Raw genomic sequence first — 17,267 nt, 5'->3', positions numbered from 1 at the left:
TCACCCATCCTCACCCTCATCCCCACCCTCTGCACCCACCCTCACCCTCAACCCCACCTTCTGCACCCACCCTCACCCTCACCCTCATCCTCACCCACCCTCACCCTCATCCTCACCCTCACCCACCCTCACCCTCATCCTCACCCTCAACCCCACCCTCACCCACCCTCACCCTCATCCTCACCCACTGCACCCACCCTCACCCTCATCCCCACCCTCACCCACCCTCACCCTCATCCTCACCCTCACCCACCCTCACCCTCATCCTCACCCACTGCACCCACCCTCACCCTCATCCCCACCCTCACCCACCCTCACCCACCCTCACCCTCATCCTCACCCTCACCCATCCTCACCCTCACCCATCCTCACCCTCACCCATCCTCACCCTCACCCTCACCCACCCTCACCCATCCTCACCCTCACCCACCCTCACCCTCATCCTCATCCTCATCCTCATCCTCCCTCATCCTCACCCACTGCACCCACCCTCAGGAGGCAATAAAGATGATTTTATAATTTAATACGAATTGAGCCGGCCATTCCAGCCACCTCGATCACAGAGGGCTCAGTAAAGAAAGACTTGCATTTATATAGCACCTTTCACCACCTCAGGACGTCCCAAAGCACTTCACAGCCAATTAACTACTTTTGCAGTGTAGTCACTATTGTAATGTGGGAAACGCGGCAGCTAATTTGCGCACAGCAAGCTCCCACACACAGCAATGTGATAACGACCAGATAATCTGTTCTATTGATGTTGGTTGAGGGATAAATATTGGCCAAGACACTGAGGATAACTCCCCTGCTCTTCTTTGAAATAGTGCCATGGGATCTTTTACATCCACCTGAGAGAGCAGACGGGGCCTCAGTTAATCATTTCATCCAAAGGATAACACCTCTGACAATGCAGCACTCCCTCAGTACTGCCCCTCCAACAATGCAGAATTCCCTCAGTACTGCCCCTCTGACAGAGCAGTACTCCCTCAGTACTGCCCCTCCGACAGTACGGCACTCCCTCAGCACTGCCCCTCCGACAGATTGGCAGATACATAGACACTGGCACCTTGGGGTGTGGGCGAGATTGGCAGAGACATAGACACTGGCACCTTAGGGTGTGGGCGAGATTGGCAGAGACATAGACACTGGCACCTTGGGGTGTGGGCGAGATTGGCAGAAACATAGAAACATAGAAAATAGGTGCAGGAGTAGGCCATTCGGCCCTTCTAGCCTGCACCGCCATTCAATGAGTTCATGGCTGAACATTCAACTTCAGTACCCCATACCCCTTGATCCCCCGAGTAGTAAGGACCTCATCTAACTCCTTTTTGAATATATTTAGTAAATTGGCCTCAACAACTTTCTGTGGTAGAGAATTCCACAGGTTCACCACTCTCTGGGTGAAGAAGTTCCTCCGCATCTCGGTCCTAAATGGCTTACCCCTTATCCTTAGACTGTGACCTCTGGTTCTGGACTTCCCCAACATTGGGAACATTCTTCCTGCATCTAACCTGTCTAACCCCGTCAGAATTTTAAATGTTTCTATGAGGTCCCCTCTCATTCTTCTGAACTCCAGTGAATACAAGCCCAGTTGATCCAGTCTTTCTTGATAGGTCAGTCCCGCCATCCCGGGAATCAGTCTGGTGAACCTTCGCTGCACTCCCTCAATAGCAAGAATGTCCTTCCTCAGGTTAGGAGACCAAAACTGTACACAATACTCCAGGTGTGGCCTCACCAAGGCCCTGTACAACTGTAGCAACACCTCCCTGCCCCTGTACTCAAATCCCCTCGCTATGAAGGCCAACATGCCATTTGCTTTCTTAACCGCCTGCTGTACCTGCATGTTAACCTTCAATGACTGATGTACCATGACACCCAGGTCTCGTTGCACCTTTCCTTTTCCTAATCTGTCACCATTCAGATAATAGTCTGTCTCTCTGTTTTTACCACCAAAGTGGATAACCTCACATTTATCCACATTATACTTCATCTGCCATGCATTTGCCCACTCACCTAACCTATCCAAGTCGCTCTGCAGCCTCACAGCATCCTCCTCGCAGCTCACACTGCCACCCAACTTAGTGTCATCCGCAAATTTGGAGATACTACATTTAATCCCCTCATCTAAATCATTAATGTACAGTGTAAACAGCTGGGGCCCCAGCACAGAACCTTGCGGTACCCCAGTAGTCACTGCCTGCCATTCTGAAAAGTACCCATTTACTCCTACTCTTTGCTTCCTGTCTGACAACCAGTTCTCAATCCATGTCAGCACACTACCCCCAATCCCATGTGCTCTAACTTTGCACATCAATCTCTTGTGTGGGACCTTGTCGAACGCCTTCTGAAAGTCCAAATATACCACATCAACTGGTTCTCCCTTGTCCACTCTACTGGAAACATCCTCAAAAAATTCCAGAAGATTTGTCAAGCATGATTTCCCTTTCACAAATCCATGCTGACTTGGACCTATCATGTCACCTCTTTCCAAATGCACTGCTATGACATCCTTAATAATTGATTCCATTATTTTACCCACTACCGATGTCAGGCTGACCGGTCTATAATTCCCTGTTTTCTCTCTCCCTCCTTTTTTAAAAAGTGGGGTTACATTGGCTACCCTCCACTCTATAGGAACTGATCCAGAGTCAATGGAATGTTGGAAAATGACTGTCAATGCATCTACTATTTCCAAGGCCACCTCCTTAAGTACTTTGGGATGCAGTCCATCAGGTCCTGGGGATTTATCGGCCTTCAATCCCATCAATTTCCCCAACACAATTTCCCGGCTAATAAGGATTTCCCTCAGTTCCTCCTCCTTACTTGACCCCCCGACCCCTTTTATAACCGGAAGGTTGTTTGTGTCCTCCTTCGTGAATACCGAACCAAAGTACTTGTTCAATTGGTCCGCCATTTCTTTGTTCCCCGTTATGACTTCCCCTGATTCTGACTGCAGGGGACCTATGTTTGTCTTTACTAACCTTTTTCTCTTTACATATCTATAGAAACTTTTGCAATCCGTCTTAATGTTCCCTGCAAACTTCTTCTCATAATCCATTTTCCCTGCCCTAATCAAACCCTTTGTCCTCCTCTGCTGAGTTCTAAATTTCTCCCAGTCCCCAGGTTCGCTGCTATTTCTGGCCAATTTGTATGCCACTTCCTTGGCGTTAATACTATCCCTGATTTCCCTTGATAGCCACGGTTGAGCCACCTTCCCTTTTTTATTTTTATGCCAGACAGGAATGTACAATTGTTGTACTTCATCCATGCGGTCTCTAAATGTCTGCCATTGCCCATCCACAGTCAACCCCTTAAGTATCATTCGCCAATCTATCCTAGCCAATTCACGCCTCATACCTTCAAAGTTAGCCTTCTTTAAGTTCTGGACCATGGTCTCTGAATTAACTGTTTCATTCTCCATCCTAATGCAGAATTCCACCATATTATGGTCACTCTTCCCCAAGGGGCCTCGCACAATGAGATTGCTAATTAATCCTCTCTCATTACATAACACCCAGTCTAAGATGGCCTCCCCCCTAGTTGGTTCCTCGACATATTGGTCTAAAAAACCATCCCTTATGCACTCCAGGAAATCCTCCTCCACCGTATTGCTTCCAGTTTGGTTAGCCCAATCTATGTGCATATTAAAGTCACCCATTATAACTGCTGCACCTTTATTGCATGCACCCCTAATTTCCTGTTGATGCCCTCCCGAACATCACTACTACTGTTTGGAGGTCTGTACACAACTCCCACTAACGTTTTTTGCCCTTTGGTGTTCTGTAGCTCTACCCATATAGATTCCACATCATCCAAGCTAATGTCCTTCCTAACTATTGCCTTAATCTCCTCCTTAACCAGCAATGCTACCCCACCTCCTTTTCCTTTTATTCTATCCTTCCTGAATGTTGAATACCCCTGGATGTTGAGTTCCCAGCCCTGATCATCCTGGAGCCACGTCTCCGTAATCCCAATCACATCATATTTGTTAACATCTATTTGCACAGTTAATTCATCCACCTTATTGCGGATACTCCTTGCAGTAAGACACAAAGCCTTGTTTTTTTAACACCCTCTGTCCTTTTAGAATTTTGCTGTACAATGGTCCTTTTTGTTCTTTGCCTTGGGTTTCTCTGCCCTCCACTTTTCCTCATCTCCTTTCTGTCTTTTGCTTTTGCCTCCTTTTTGTTTCCCTCTATCTCCCTGCATTGGTTCCCATCCCCCTGCCATATTAGTTTAACTCCTCCCCAACAGCACTAGCAAATACTCCCCCGAGGACATTGGTTCCGATTCTGCCCAGGTGCAGACCGTCTGGTTTGTACTGGTCCCACCTCCCCCAGAACTGGTTGCAATGCCCCAGGAATTTGAATCCCTCCCTGCTGCACCATTGCTCAAGCCACGTATTCATCTGAGCTATCCTGCGATTCCTACTCTGACTAGCACGTGGCACCTTGGGGTGTGGGCGAGATTGGCAACGGGTGAATTAACACGTGGAGATACCAGGCTTGTGCCCAAGGGCACCAGTCAGGGGATAGATTCATTTAAAAATAACATGTTGTTGTTAACGCAGTGTGTAAACATTCACTGGGCCTATTCCTGCCTTTCACTACTCGCTCGTGGTTGAATGGATCGGGCAGTCATGTCTCTTATTGACAGGACAGTATCTTTTGCCCTGCCACAAAAACTGATTGCCTGCTTAAGATGGAAGCAGTTGGTTTATATGAAGCAGGTCGATGGGACAGTGTAGAGGGAGCTTATCTCATGAGGGGGGGGATCTTTGAATCATACAGCACAGAATGAGGCCATTCGGCCCATCGTGCCCGATCCAACTCTTTGAAAGAGCTACCCAATTAGTCCCACTCCCCTGTTCTTTCCCTATAGCACTGGAACTTTTTAGTTTTCAAGTATTTATCTAAGTCCCCTTTGAAAGTTATTATTGAATCTGCTTTCACCGCCCTTTCCTGATCACAACAACTCGCTGCGTTAAATAATTCTCATCATAGCGTCTCTGGTTCTTTTGTCAATGACCTTAAATCTGTGTCCTCTGTTAACCAACCCTCCTGTCACTAGAAACAGTTGCTCCTGAGATACTCAAACAAAACCCTTCATAATAAATCCTAAGAATTTAAAAAAGATTATAGATGTTATCAAACTATGGTCTTTGTACCGAAGGATGAATCTCGATCGGAGTTTGCCCCCTCACCAGAGTTGGAGCCACATTTGAGGCTCCACATCAGCGCTCACAGTGACAGTGTTGTTGGAAGCTCCACGTTCTCTCGGCATCAGGGAAAGTCCAGGAGTTGAGCTCGAGCAAGCAATCTCCTTATCAGCTGCTGATAAGATGCCCTCATATAGAGCCCAGCCTGTGGGGCTGGGACACCAAGCTTCAGGAGGGCCAGAGCAGAGGCAGGTGAGAGGAACACGGAGTGTGACAGCTGCTCACCCGGGCCCGGGGTTTACACATTCACCCGGGCCAGGTGTGGTCGCAGTGTCTCAGCTAACTGGTGGAAGCTGACACTTGATAGCCAGAATACTGTTTAATATTTGCAGTCAGTGGACAGCTTATATTCGGGTGGAGTTCAGGGGGAGACAGTAATACTCAGACTGTCCTGTAAATAAGTGAAAAAGATTTTCAGTGGGGAAAAAGCAATAACTGCCGATTAAGGATTTAAATCTCAGTCTAACTTTGATTTTTGTCTTTTCACAGAGTTGCTGACAAGGAAGCCAGAAACTGTATTTAATTTGTGCAGTTTGAGAAACCAGCCATGTGTTGCAGGACTCTCCTCGTGCTTGTAGCTGCCGCCTTGGTCTCAGGTACGTGTGTCATATTACCCGACTGTTTTTGACGAGTTGTTGTGACTGTTGTGTTTTTGCTGATCCCACACGAGATCCTCCTGCTCCCTGAACCAGCTGCCCAGCTCCGAGACCAGTACATCGCCTGTTCCACCATTCAGTGGGGGAGGACCTGCCCGCCCTTCGGCCTCGGCTTGTTTTAAACCCCAGTCCCAATAGTTCCAAGATGAGGGATTTTACCCAATGAAGAATCCAGCAGCGATCCCAGAGAGGGGTGCCAGAATTAGTCTTTCACTCACCGATGGGCAGCCAGTAGATGGGATTTGGTGAAGTCACTTGTGGACCATCACAAGCCACTTGTCTGTGAGGTCAACAGTAGATTCATTGACTATTCTTATGGTCCTGCTCTGATATTCTTGTTTCCTTGCTCTCTATAGGCTCCCAGGCTGAGGTCAATCAGGATCAGCTTCGAGATGACTTCTGGGATTACATCAGCCAATTGACCAATGATGCCAAGGATGGCATAGATCAGATCCAGGGCTCAGAAATCGGCCAACGACTCAAGTGAGTAGCGGTTGTAAGCCTAGCTCAGCCTCCTGGGTACAGCATGAAATGATGGCTCAGGAAAAAACTTTGGCTGGAACATTCCAGCAATCTGAGAGGTTAAAGTTAAAGCTTCCTCCACCTGCTTTACAACCAACCAGGAACCAGACTGCAGATTGAAATGAAGGACATTACCCACAGGGCTGGTGGAACATACTCTGCAAAACTGCAAGCTCCTTCAGCAACAAAACTCGATCAATATGTGTCAGTACAACTATAGGTATAGATAGAGGAACAGATAGGTGTAGGTACAGCTATAGGGGTAGGTACAGCTATAGGGGTAGGTACAGCTATATGTGTAGGTGCAGCTATAGGTGTAGGTGCAGCTATAGGGGTAGGTACAGGAATAGATAGGTGTAGGTATAGCTAAGTGTAGGTATAGACAAAGATGCAGATAAAGTTAAATACACACATAGCTATGGGAGGGTGAAGGCAAAGGCGCAGGTAAGGCTTGGTATAGGTGCGGGAAGAGGCAGATATAAAGTACAGGTAAGTAAAGGCACAGGTGCAGGTGAATGCAAAAGAAAACAGTGTTTGCTGCAGAACAGGCGGCCAATTCACGATCACCAAAGACCAATCTCACTCCCAATATTCTAACTGCGCTGTAATCAGCGGTCTGTAATGGGCTAGCATCACTTCTGCCCCTATTTCTAAACCCTCGCATCCCATATACTCTTTGCAATGATCAAGACCTTTAACGATCTGTGTATCCGAACCGATGTCTCCCAGCTCCTCTGCTCTTGTTGGGTTTTACCATTCAGTATAAAAGTCCTCACAGAACCTTAGAATCTTACAGCACAGAAAGATTCCATTCCACCCATTCTGCCTGTGTCCCCTCCTTGTTCTTCCTCCCAAAAGGTAACAGATGGGAAAGGAGGGAAGGAGCGCAGGATTTTGGGGGCATTACGCTCTCTCTCTCTGCCCAAACACCAGGCACAATTTATCCCGAAAGGCTCCATGGTTCAAATATCCTTTTTCTGGTGTCCAATACAATGTCTGTCTGAGAATTGCTCTTGGTCGTGCCTCTCTTTCTGAATAAACCTGTCCCTATTCTATAATAAGGTTAAGCAATGAATGCCTTCTGTTTTCCAGTTATCTTATAAAGGATAACCTGCAGAGCGTGAATGGCTACGCCGAGGAATTGCGCCAGAAGCTGGGTCCCCTCTCTGGTAAGATGGCCATGGACGCGGAGAACCTGCGCCAGCGGATCAGACAAGAGCTGGAAGACCTGAGCGCCAAACTTTCCCCTTTTGCTGATGGGGTCCACCAGAAGATCAGCCGGAGCATTGACGAATTTCACCAGAAGCTGACACCTTACACCGAGGAACTCCGCCAGACGCTGAACAGAAACGCAGAGGAACTCCGGCGGACGCTGACTCCTTATACCGAAGAACTTCGGGCCAAGCTGGAAGAGAATGCAGAGAACCTGCGGGAAGTTCTGAGCCCGTACGCTGAACAAGTGCAGCTGAAAGTCAGTGAAAACTTTGACAATCTGAGCCAGAAACTGTCTGCCGATGCACAGCAGTTCCGCGCCAGGTTTGATGAGAACGTCCAGGAGCTCCGCAACAGCCTGGCTCCTTATGCCAAAGATGTCCAGGCCAAGATGAACCAACAGATTGGTGAGATGAGCCAGAGGGTTGTGCCATATGCTGAGGAGCTGCAGGTAAAGGTGACTGAGAATATGGACGTTCTGAAGCAAAGGCTGCTTCCCCAGGTGGCGGAGCTGAGAGTAAAGCTGGCCCAGAATGTAGGAAGCATGAACCAAAATCTGGTCCCTTACATCCAAGATCTCAACAGCGACTTCAACCAGAGAATCGAGGAGTTCCACCAGAACATGGCTCCTTACTCGGAGCAGCTGAACAAAGTGCTGAGCCAGAGTGTGGAGGAGATGCGAGAGACACTTGCTCCATATGCAGACAGCATTCAACACGATCTTCAGATCCAACTTACAACTTTGTGGGACAACTTCCGCCAGAACTTGGAGAACTGAATGAGAAACAGAAAGTGACTGAGCCAAACTGTGTTTCGGGAGTGTGGAGTCTTCCTGGTGCCCAGCGCGCTGTGTCTTTGATTAGAACTGTTTTCAATGTATTTAAAATCACGGATTAAAATTCTAGAGTGGTAACTGTAAAATATGGACAAGTAATCTTTAAATGACTTCAGAACTGATAATGTTTCCGTGTTTTATTTCATTATTTGCGAAGCGTCAGTCAGTAAATATCCACTTTCTCGAATGATCTTACCTCACTGGCACAGAATTTGTAGGATGGGAAGGTTTTACAACCTATAGTATTCCCACGATTCTGTCAATGTCTAATCTTGGTCCATGAAACACGATGCACTTAGCGCACTGGACACAAGTATCCTCTCCCCGCCTCTCACTAGCCCTCTGTCTATCACTGGTGATGTTAATGCTAGGTCCAAGTCAGCATGGATTTGTGAAAGGGAAATCATGCTTGATAAATCTTCTGGAATTTTTTGAGGATGTTTTCAGTAGAGTGGACAAGGGAGAACCAGTTGATGTGGTGTATTTGGACTTTCAGAAGGCTTTCGACAAGGTTCTACACAAGAGATTAATGTGCAAAGTTAAAGCACATGGGATTGGGGGTAGTGTGCTGACATGGATTGAGAACTGGTTGGCAGACTGGAAGCAAAGTGTAGGAGTAAATGGGTACTTTTCAGAATGGCAGGCAGTGACTAGTGGGGTACCACAAGGTTCTGTGCTGGGGCCCCAGCTGTTTACATTGTACATTAATGATTTAGACGAGGGGATTAAATGTAGTATCTCCAAATTTGCGGATGACACTAAGTTGGGTGGCAGTGTGAGCTGCAAAGAGGATGCTATGAGGCTGCAGAGTGACTTGGATAGGTTAGGTGAGTGGGCAAATGCATGGCAGATGAAGTATAATGTGGATAAATGTGAGGTTATCCACTTTGATGATAAAAACAGAGAGACAGACTATTATCTGAATGGTGACAGATTAGGAAATGGGGAGGTGCAACGAGACCTGGGTGTCATGGTACATCAGTCATTGAAGGTTGGCATGCAGGTACAGCAGGCGGTTAAGAAAGCAAATGGCATGTTGGCCTTCATAGCGAGGGGATTTGAGTACAGGGGCAGGGAGGTGTTGCTACAGTTGTACAGGGCCTTGGTGAGGCCACACCTGGAGTATTGTGTACAGTTTTGGTCTCCTAACTTAAGGAAGGACATTCTTGCTATTGAGGGAGTGCAGCGAAGGTTCACCAGACTGATTCCCGGGATGGCGGGACTGACATATCAAAAAGACTGAATCAACTGGGCTTGTATTCACTGGAGTTCAGAAGAATGAGAGGGGATCTCATGGAAACGTTTAAAATTCTGACGGGCTTAGACAGTTTAGATGCAGGAAGAATGTTCCCAATGTTGGGGAAGTCCAGAAACAGGGTTCACAGCCTAAGGATAAGGGGTAAGCCATTTAGGACCGAGATGAGGAGAAACTTCTTTACCCAGAGAGTGGTGAACCTGTGGAATTCTCTACCACAGAAAGTTGTTGAGGCCAATTCACTAAATATATTCAAAAAGGAGTTAGATGTAGTCCTTACTACTAGGGGGATCAAGGGGTATGGTGAGAAAGCAGGAATGGGGTCCTGAAGTTGCATGTTCAGCCATGAACTCATTGAATGGCGGTGCAGGCTCGAAGGGCCGAATGGCCTACTCCTGCACCTATTTTCTATGTTTCTATGTTTCTATAGGATGAGTTCCTAGTGTGACTCTGACTTGAAGCTGGGTTTCCAACTATTGACCCCCTCAAACTGCCCCCCCCCCTCCATCTCTCTGAACCTTCTCCAATAGGCTCAGGTGTGGTATCTTGTCAAAGGTTTTCTGAAAGTCCATGTACACCGCATCTATTGCATTTTCCAGTACATCAAATCCATCACCGCCTTTAAGCAGCCGGTCAGGTTTGTTACGCACCATCTCCCTTTCTGAAATCTGTGTTAACCGCTTCTAATTATTTTCTCTTTATCAAGATATTTTATAATTAACAATACCAACATTTCCTACAGTACAGGCATTAAGTTAACTGACCTGGAGGTCCTCACTTTCATCACTCTCCACTCCTCCCCCACCACTGTTTGAAATATAATTTCTACAGTCGATGCTAATTCTTCCCCATGTCCTTTAGGACCTTGGAATGTATCCAGTCAGGTTCCCAACACTTTGTGCTCCTTTAGTTTAAATCATTTCCCAAATATTTTCCTGTAGTTTATTTACAATATCTCTCGTCTCTCTTTGGACCGATTCAGGACTTGGCTTCTCTCCAATCTCTTTCTCTTTTGGAAACACTGAGGTGAAGTATTGAGTCACTACTTGGCCAAGTTCCACTCTCCCTCCACCCTCACTATCCTCTCCAGCCCACCTCACATTTAACAATTCTCTTCCTGCTGATATATTTGTAGAATAGTCGACTGCTCTGTATAATATTTTTGAGATTCTCTCTATCATACTCTTCCCCTGCTCTCCTGGCCCATCTTTTAACCTTTTGCCTTATTTTCTTGTAATCTCTCTTATTTTTTTTAATCATTTTTATCATAACCACAGGCCACATATATAAATGCTTTTCTTCAATCTTAGTTTGGATCTGTTAGCTGATTTCCTGAAACTTAAAGTCGTCTTTGTTTTAAATGGTGTATGTTTATTCTGCACTTTTCCATCTCCTTTAAGAATATATCCCATTGTTGATCAGCCCGGTGCCAATGCCTCTGTCCGCCTCCCTTCAGCTGGTGCACGGGTGTCTTTCTACAATCTGCCCATGTGTATGCACCAACATTTCCCCTTTCTAGTTCGGCCTTAACCTGTGATCACTTCTCCCGTGGCGCTCACCCATATTTAACTCATCTCCCTGATCAATTTATAGCTCGTAACTACTTAACATCTCTCCACCTATAGGCATCAGGACTAGGATGAGATGACGGAGCATAAACACCGGCATAGACCAGTTGGGCCGAATGGCCTGTTTCTCTGCTGTACATTCCATGTCATTCTATGTAACATCATGCTTGAGGAGGATGTTCTCCACACATTTCAGGAATTCTATTCTGCTTTCTCCACTTACACCCTCCCTGCCCCAGTCACTGAGCATGGAATTAAACTCTCCTTTGGCCATAATTTTGTTATTCCTGACAAATCCTTGATCTATCCGCAGATTTCTTCTTTGGTTCCCCTCCCACAATTAGTACAACTCCCAATCTGGCAATCCCATTTAACTTTGATCTCTAAACACAGTAATCCTGTGTGAATGCATATCAGTCCTCTCGACAAATGGCTTCCCTTTGTAATGTAGGCACCTGTGAGTATGCACACAGGCTGGACAGGACTGCTCCGAGTGCTGTCCTACAGGGGTCGGGCGCTAGTCATAAACCAGCTGGTGGCCGCTATGCTGTGGTACCAGCTGGTCACTTTGAACCCTCCCCCTGCGTTTGTCACCAAGATACAGAAGAAGCTGGTGGACTTCTTCTGGAACAACAGGAAGCACTGGGTCTCTGCTGCAGTCTTGAGGCTCCCGCTTGGGGAGGGCGGTCAGTCGTTGGTGTGCGTCAGCGCCCAGCTCGCGACTTTCCGTCTTCAGACCCTGCAGAGATACCTTTACGTCGAGCCCCCTCCTAGGTGGCGTGCTCTGGCGACGTATTTCTTCCGCCAGCAGTTGAGCCTCAATTACGACACGCAGCTCCTGTTTGTGAGCCTGGAGGGCATCAGGACCGCCCTCCGGGAGCTGCCTGTCTTTTACCAGGAACTCATCAGGGTCTGGAACAAAGTCTCCACCAAGCGCAGCTCTCCGCCGGCTGGAGTGGCGGCCGTCCTGCAGGAGCCGCTGCTCGGGAATCCGTACCTCCACGACCGAGGTTTTAGGTGGCGGTCGGACGAGAGGGCTGTGGCTGGTGAGGTGACCAGGGTCAGGGACCTGCTCGATGGCGGAGGAGCGGGCTGGATGGCGCCAGACACGCTGGCGCTGCGCCTAAACTGGGCCAACGTTCGCCGCGCGGCCGATGCCATCGAGTCGCTAAAAACAGCTCTGGGCCCTGACTCCGTTAGGTGTGTCGAGGGGGCTCAAGCACGTGGGGAGATCCCGTCCGAACTGACCCCCGTCCGGACGGAATTCCTCATCGGTGCCAAACCCCGGAACCTCCCTCGGGAGCCGGCGCCTCACAACTTGAGCCGCCTCGGGGAAATCCCCTCCGTGCCTTTCAGTTCTGCGTGGAGGGGTTTCCTGTACGGGCTGCTCCTGCACACTCTCAACTTTGCCATCCTCGCCTGCCATCCGGACACGCCATGGCATACCATCTTGCCGTCCGGAGGAGGCGGGGGTCCCCGATGGAGTGCACTCTACGAGGGAGTCCTCCCAGTATTTATCGGGGACTTGGCCTGGAGGGTGGTGCACGGAGCAGTCCCATGCAATAAGTTTTTAAGTCGGTTAGAAACATAGAAACAGAGACAATAGGTGCAGGAGTAGGCCATTCGGCCCTTCGAGCCTGCACCACCATTCAATAAGATCATGGTTGATCATTCCCTCAGTATCCCTTTCCTGCTTTCTCTCCATACCCCTTGATCCCTTTAGCCGTAAGGGCCATATCTAACTCCCTCTTGAATATATCTAACGAACTGGCATCAACAACTCTCAGCGGTAGAGAACTCCACAGGTTAACAACTCTCTGAGTGAAGAAGTTTCTCCTCATCTCAGTCCTAAATGGACTACCCCTTATCCTAAGACTGTGACCCATGGTTCTGGACTTCCCCAACATCAGGAACATTCTTCCTGCATCTAACCTGACAATCCCATCAGTATTTTATATGTTTCTATCAGATCCCCTCTCACCCTTCTCAACTCCAGTGAATAAAGGCCCATTCGATCCAGTCTCTCCTCATATGTCAATCCTGCCATCCCAGGAATCAGTCTGGTGAACCTTCGCTGCACTCCCTCACGGGTTTACGGGCTCCCAGGCTGCCTGCAATTTCTGCGGTCTGGAGGAGTCCGTGTTCCACGTTTTTATTGAATGTGTGAGGTTGCAGCCCCTATTCCATTATTTGAAGGGGCTGCTCCTCAATTTCTGGTTGCACTTCAGTCCCACAATCCTGATCTTTGGGCACCCTGTGCGGAGGGGAGTGGGTAGGTCCGAGGGCCTCCTCGTAGGACTGCTCCTGGGCACAGCCAAGGCGGCCATTAACTGGTCCATGCAGCAGGCGGTCGAGGGGGTCGTTCAGCCCGACTGTCTGCCTCTCCTCCGCGGTTACATCTGGGCCAGGGTGTCCCTGGAGATGGAGCACGCGGTGTCCACCGGTACGCTCATGGCCTTCCACGAGAGGTGGGCGCCGGAGGGGCTGGAGTGCATCATCACCCCAGCAACCAAATTTTAATTTGATTTTATGTCTAAATGTTAATTTGTTTAATTTGCCGGTTTTTGTCCCCACCTCCCTGCCTTTGAGCCAGGGGGCACTTGTATACTTTGTGTTTCAGTGCCCTAAAAAAAAGAAAAGAAACAAAAAAAAATTTGGCAATTGAAAAGTTTTTGGAGTGTGCCCCCGCCCGACCTTTAATCAGGGGGCACTTGATTATTAGTTTACAACAAAATAGTTGTAGAGCTGTTGCTCAACCTCTGTTGCCCGAGAGATGGGCACTGGAGGGACTGGAGTGTATCATCACACCCGGGAACAGAATTTTAATTTAATTTGGTAAAGGTCCCATGTTAATTTGGATATTTGTGGGTTTTAGTGCCCTCACAAAAAGGGGGTACTTGATTTAAAGTTCTTACAAAAATAGTTGTAGAGCTGTTGCATTGTGAGTGGCTCAGAGAGTGACATGATGTTCACAAGACTCAATAAAACCCCAGTTAGTTGGGTCTAGGTCACCGACGATGAGGTATCCAGTTGTGGGCCTGGTGGATGAACTGGTAATGTGTAGTGTGATTGGTAAACCTTTGTTAATAAACCACTTTTTTAAAAAGGAGGGAGAGAAAAAACAGGGAATTATAGACCGGTCAGCCTGACCTCAGTAGTGGGTAAAATGATGGAATCAATTATTAAGGATGTCATAGCAGTGCATTTGGAAAGAGGTGACATGATGGGTCCAAGTCAGCATGGATTTGTGAAAGGGAAATCAAGCTTGACAAATCTTCTGGAATTTTTTGAGGATGTTTCCAGTAGAGTGGACAAGGGAAAACCAGTTGATGTGGTATATTTGGACTTTCAGAAGGCTTTCGACAAGGTCCCACACAAGAGATTAATGTGCAAAGTTAAAGCACATGGGATTGGGGGTAGTGTGCTGACGTGGATTGAGAACTGGTTGTCAGACAGGAAGCAAAGAGTAGGAGTAAATGGGTACTTTTTAGAATGGCAGGCAGTGACTAGTGGGGTACCGCAAGGTTCTGTGCTGGGGCCCCAGCTGTTTACACTGTACATTAATGATTTAGACGAGAGGATTAAATGTGGTATCTCCAAATTTGCGGATGACACTAAGTTGGGTGGCAGTGTGAGCTGCGAGGAGGATGCCATGAGGCTGCAGAGTGACTTGGATAGGTTAGGTGAGTGGGCAAATGCATGGCAGATGAAGTATAATGTGGATAAATGTGAGGTTATCCACTTTGGTGGTAAAAACAGAGAGACAGACTATTATCTGAATGGTGACAGATTAGGAAAAGAGGAGGTGCAACGAGACCTGGGTGTCATGGTACATCAGTCATTGAAGGTTGGCATGCAGGTACAGCAGGCGGTTAAGAAAGCAAATGGCATGTTGGCCTTCATAGCTAGGGGATTTGAGTACAGGGGCAGGGAGGTGTTGCTACAGTTGTACAGGGCCTTGGTGAGGCCACACCTGGAGTATTGTGTACAGTTTTGGTCTCCTAACCTGAGGAAGGACATTCTTGCAATTGAGGGAGTGCATCGAAGGTTCACCAGACTGATTCCTGGGATGGCGGGACTGACATATCAAGAAAGACTCGATCAACTGGACTTGTATTCACTGGAGTTCAGAAGAATGAGAGGGGACCTCATAGAAACGTTTAAAATTCTGACGGGTTTGGACAGGTTGGATGCAGGAAGAATGTTCCCAATGTTGGGGAAGTCCAGAACCAGGGGTCGCAGTCTAAGGATAAGGGGTAAGCCATTTAGGACTGAGATGAGGAGAAACTTCTTCACCCAGAGAGTGGTGAACCTGTGAAATTCTCTACCACAGAAAGTTGTTGAGACCAATTCACTAAATATATTCAAAAAGGAGTTAGATGAAGTCCTTACTACTAGGGGGATCAAGGGGTATGGCGAGAAAGCAGGAATGGGGTACTGAAGTTGCATGTTCAGCCATGAACTCATTGAATGGCGGTGCAGGCTCGAAGGGCCGAATGGCCTACTCCTGCACATATTTTCTATGTTTCTATGTTTCTATGTAACTAATTCTTTATAGCAATGTGTTGCGATGAATTCTTAAATAAAGAACCCATTAAGCAAATACATAACACCACTTCAATAATATCACCAGTCCACCTTTCTTATCTATTTGGTAGCACTCTCGCCTAAATCAGAAGGTCGTGAGTTCAAGTCTCATGCTAGAGACTAACGCACATAATCCAGACTGACAATCTCAGTGCAGTATTGAGCGAGTGCTGCACTGTTGGAGGGGCAGTACTGAGGGAGCACCGCACTGTCAGAGGGTCAGTACTGAGGGAACGCTGCACTGTCAGAGGGGCAGTACTGAGGGAGCACCGCACTGTCAAAGGGCAGTACTGAGGGAGTGCTGCACTGTCGGAGGGGCAGTACTGAGGGAGTGCTGCACTGTCGGAGGGGCAGTACTGAGGGAGTGCTGCATTGTCGGAGGGGCAGTACTGAGGGAGCGCCGCACTGTCGGAGGGGCAGTACTGAGGGAACGCCGCACTGTCAGAGGGTCAGTACTGAGGGAACGCCGCACTGTCGGAGGGACAGTACTGAGGGAGCGCCGCACTGTCCGAGGGGCAGTATTGAGGGAGCGCCGCACTGTCGGAGGGGCAGTACTGAGGGAGTGCTGCAGTGTCTGAGGGGCAGTACTGAGGGAGCCATGCATTGTCGGAGGGGCAGTACTGAGGGAGCGCTGCAGTGTCGGAGGGGCAGTACTGAGGGAGCGCTGCACTGTCGGAGGGGCAGAACTGAGGGAGTGCCGCACTGTCGGAGGGGCAGTACTGAGGGAGTGCTGCACTGTCGGAGGGGCAGTACTGAGGGAGCGCCACACTGTCGGAGGGGCAGTACTGAGGGAGCGCCACACTGTCGGAGAGGCAATAATGAAGGATGCTGCACTGTCGGAGGGGCAGTACTGAGGGAGCGCCACACTGTCGGAGAGGCAGTACTGAGGGAGCACTGCACTGTTGGAGGCGCCATAAGACGTTAGATCGAGGCCCCGTCTGCCCTCTCAGATGGACGTATAAGATCCCATGAAACTATTTCAAAGAAGAGCAGGGGAATTCTTCCCAGTGTCCTGACCCAATATTTATTCCTCAACCAATATCTCTAAAACAGATGACCTGATCATTTTCACATGGTTGTTTGTGGGAGTTTGCTGTGCGCACAGTGGCTGCCTATTCCCCTCATTATTACAGTGACTACACTTCAATTGTACTTCAGTCTCTGTAAAGTGCTTTGGGACGTCCGAGGTGAAAGGTGCTATAGAAATGCAAGTCTTTCTTTAAAAGGAAGGGAGATGGGGGGGGCAGGGGAGAGGGGAGTGATGGGGAGTGGAGGGAGAGGGGAGGGGAGTGGTGGGGAGGGGAGGGGAGAGGAGGTGAGAGGGGAGAGGAGGGGGGAGAGGAGGGGACGGGAGGGAGGGGAGGACGAGGGGAGGTGGGGACGGGAGGGGAGGGGAGGGAGAGGGGAGGTGGGG

The 17,267-nt window shown here is 48.5% G+C and overlaps 1 protein-coding gene across 1 annotated transcript; it reads left to right on the top strand.

The window, feature by feature from the left end:
• Positions 1–5,765: 5,765 nt before the first annotated feature.
• On the top strand, positions 5,766–8,386 carry LOC139275683 (apolipoprotein A-IV-like). The gene is made up of 3 exons (XM_070892849.1): positions 5,766–5,814; positions 6,231–6,357; positions 7,489–8,386. The coding sequence occupies exons 1-3, from the start codon at positions 5,766–5,768 to the stop codon at positions 8,384–8,386; spliced, it is 1,074 nt and encodes a 357-aa protein (XP_070748950.1).
• The last annotated feature ends 8,881 nt before the right edge of the window (positions 8,387–17,267 follow it).

Source organism: Pristiophorus japonicus, chromosome 11 (assembly GCF_044704955.1).
Source record: "Pristiophorus japonicus isolate sPriJap1 chromosome 11, sPriJap1.hap1, whole genome shotgun sequence".
Classification (NCBI taxonomy): domain Eukaryota; kingdom Metazoa; phylum Chordata; class Chondrichthyes; family Pristiophoridae; genus Pristiophorus; species Pristiophorus japonicus.
This window is presented reverse-complemented; position numbering and strand designations above follow the sequence as displayed.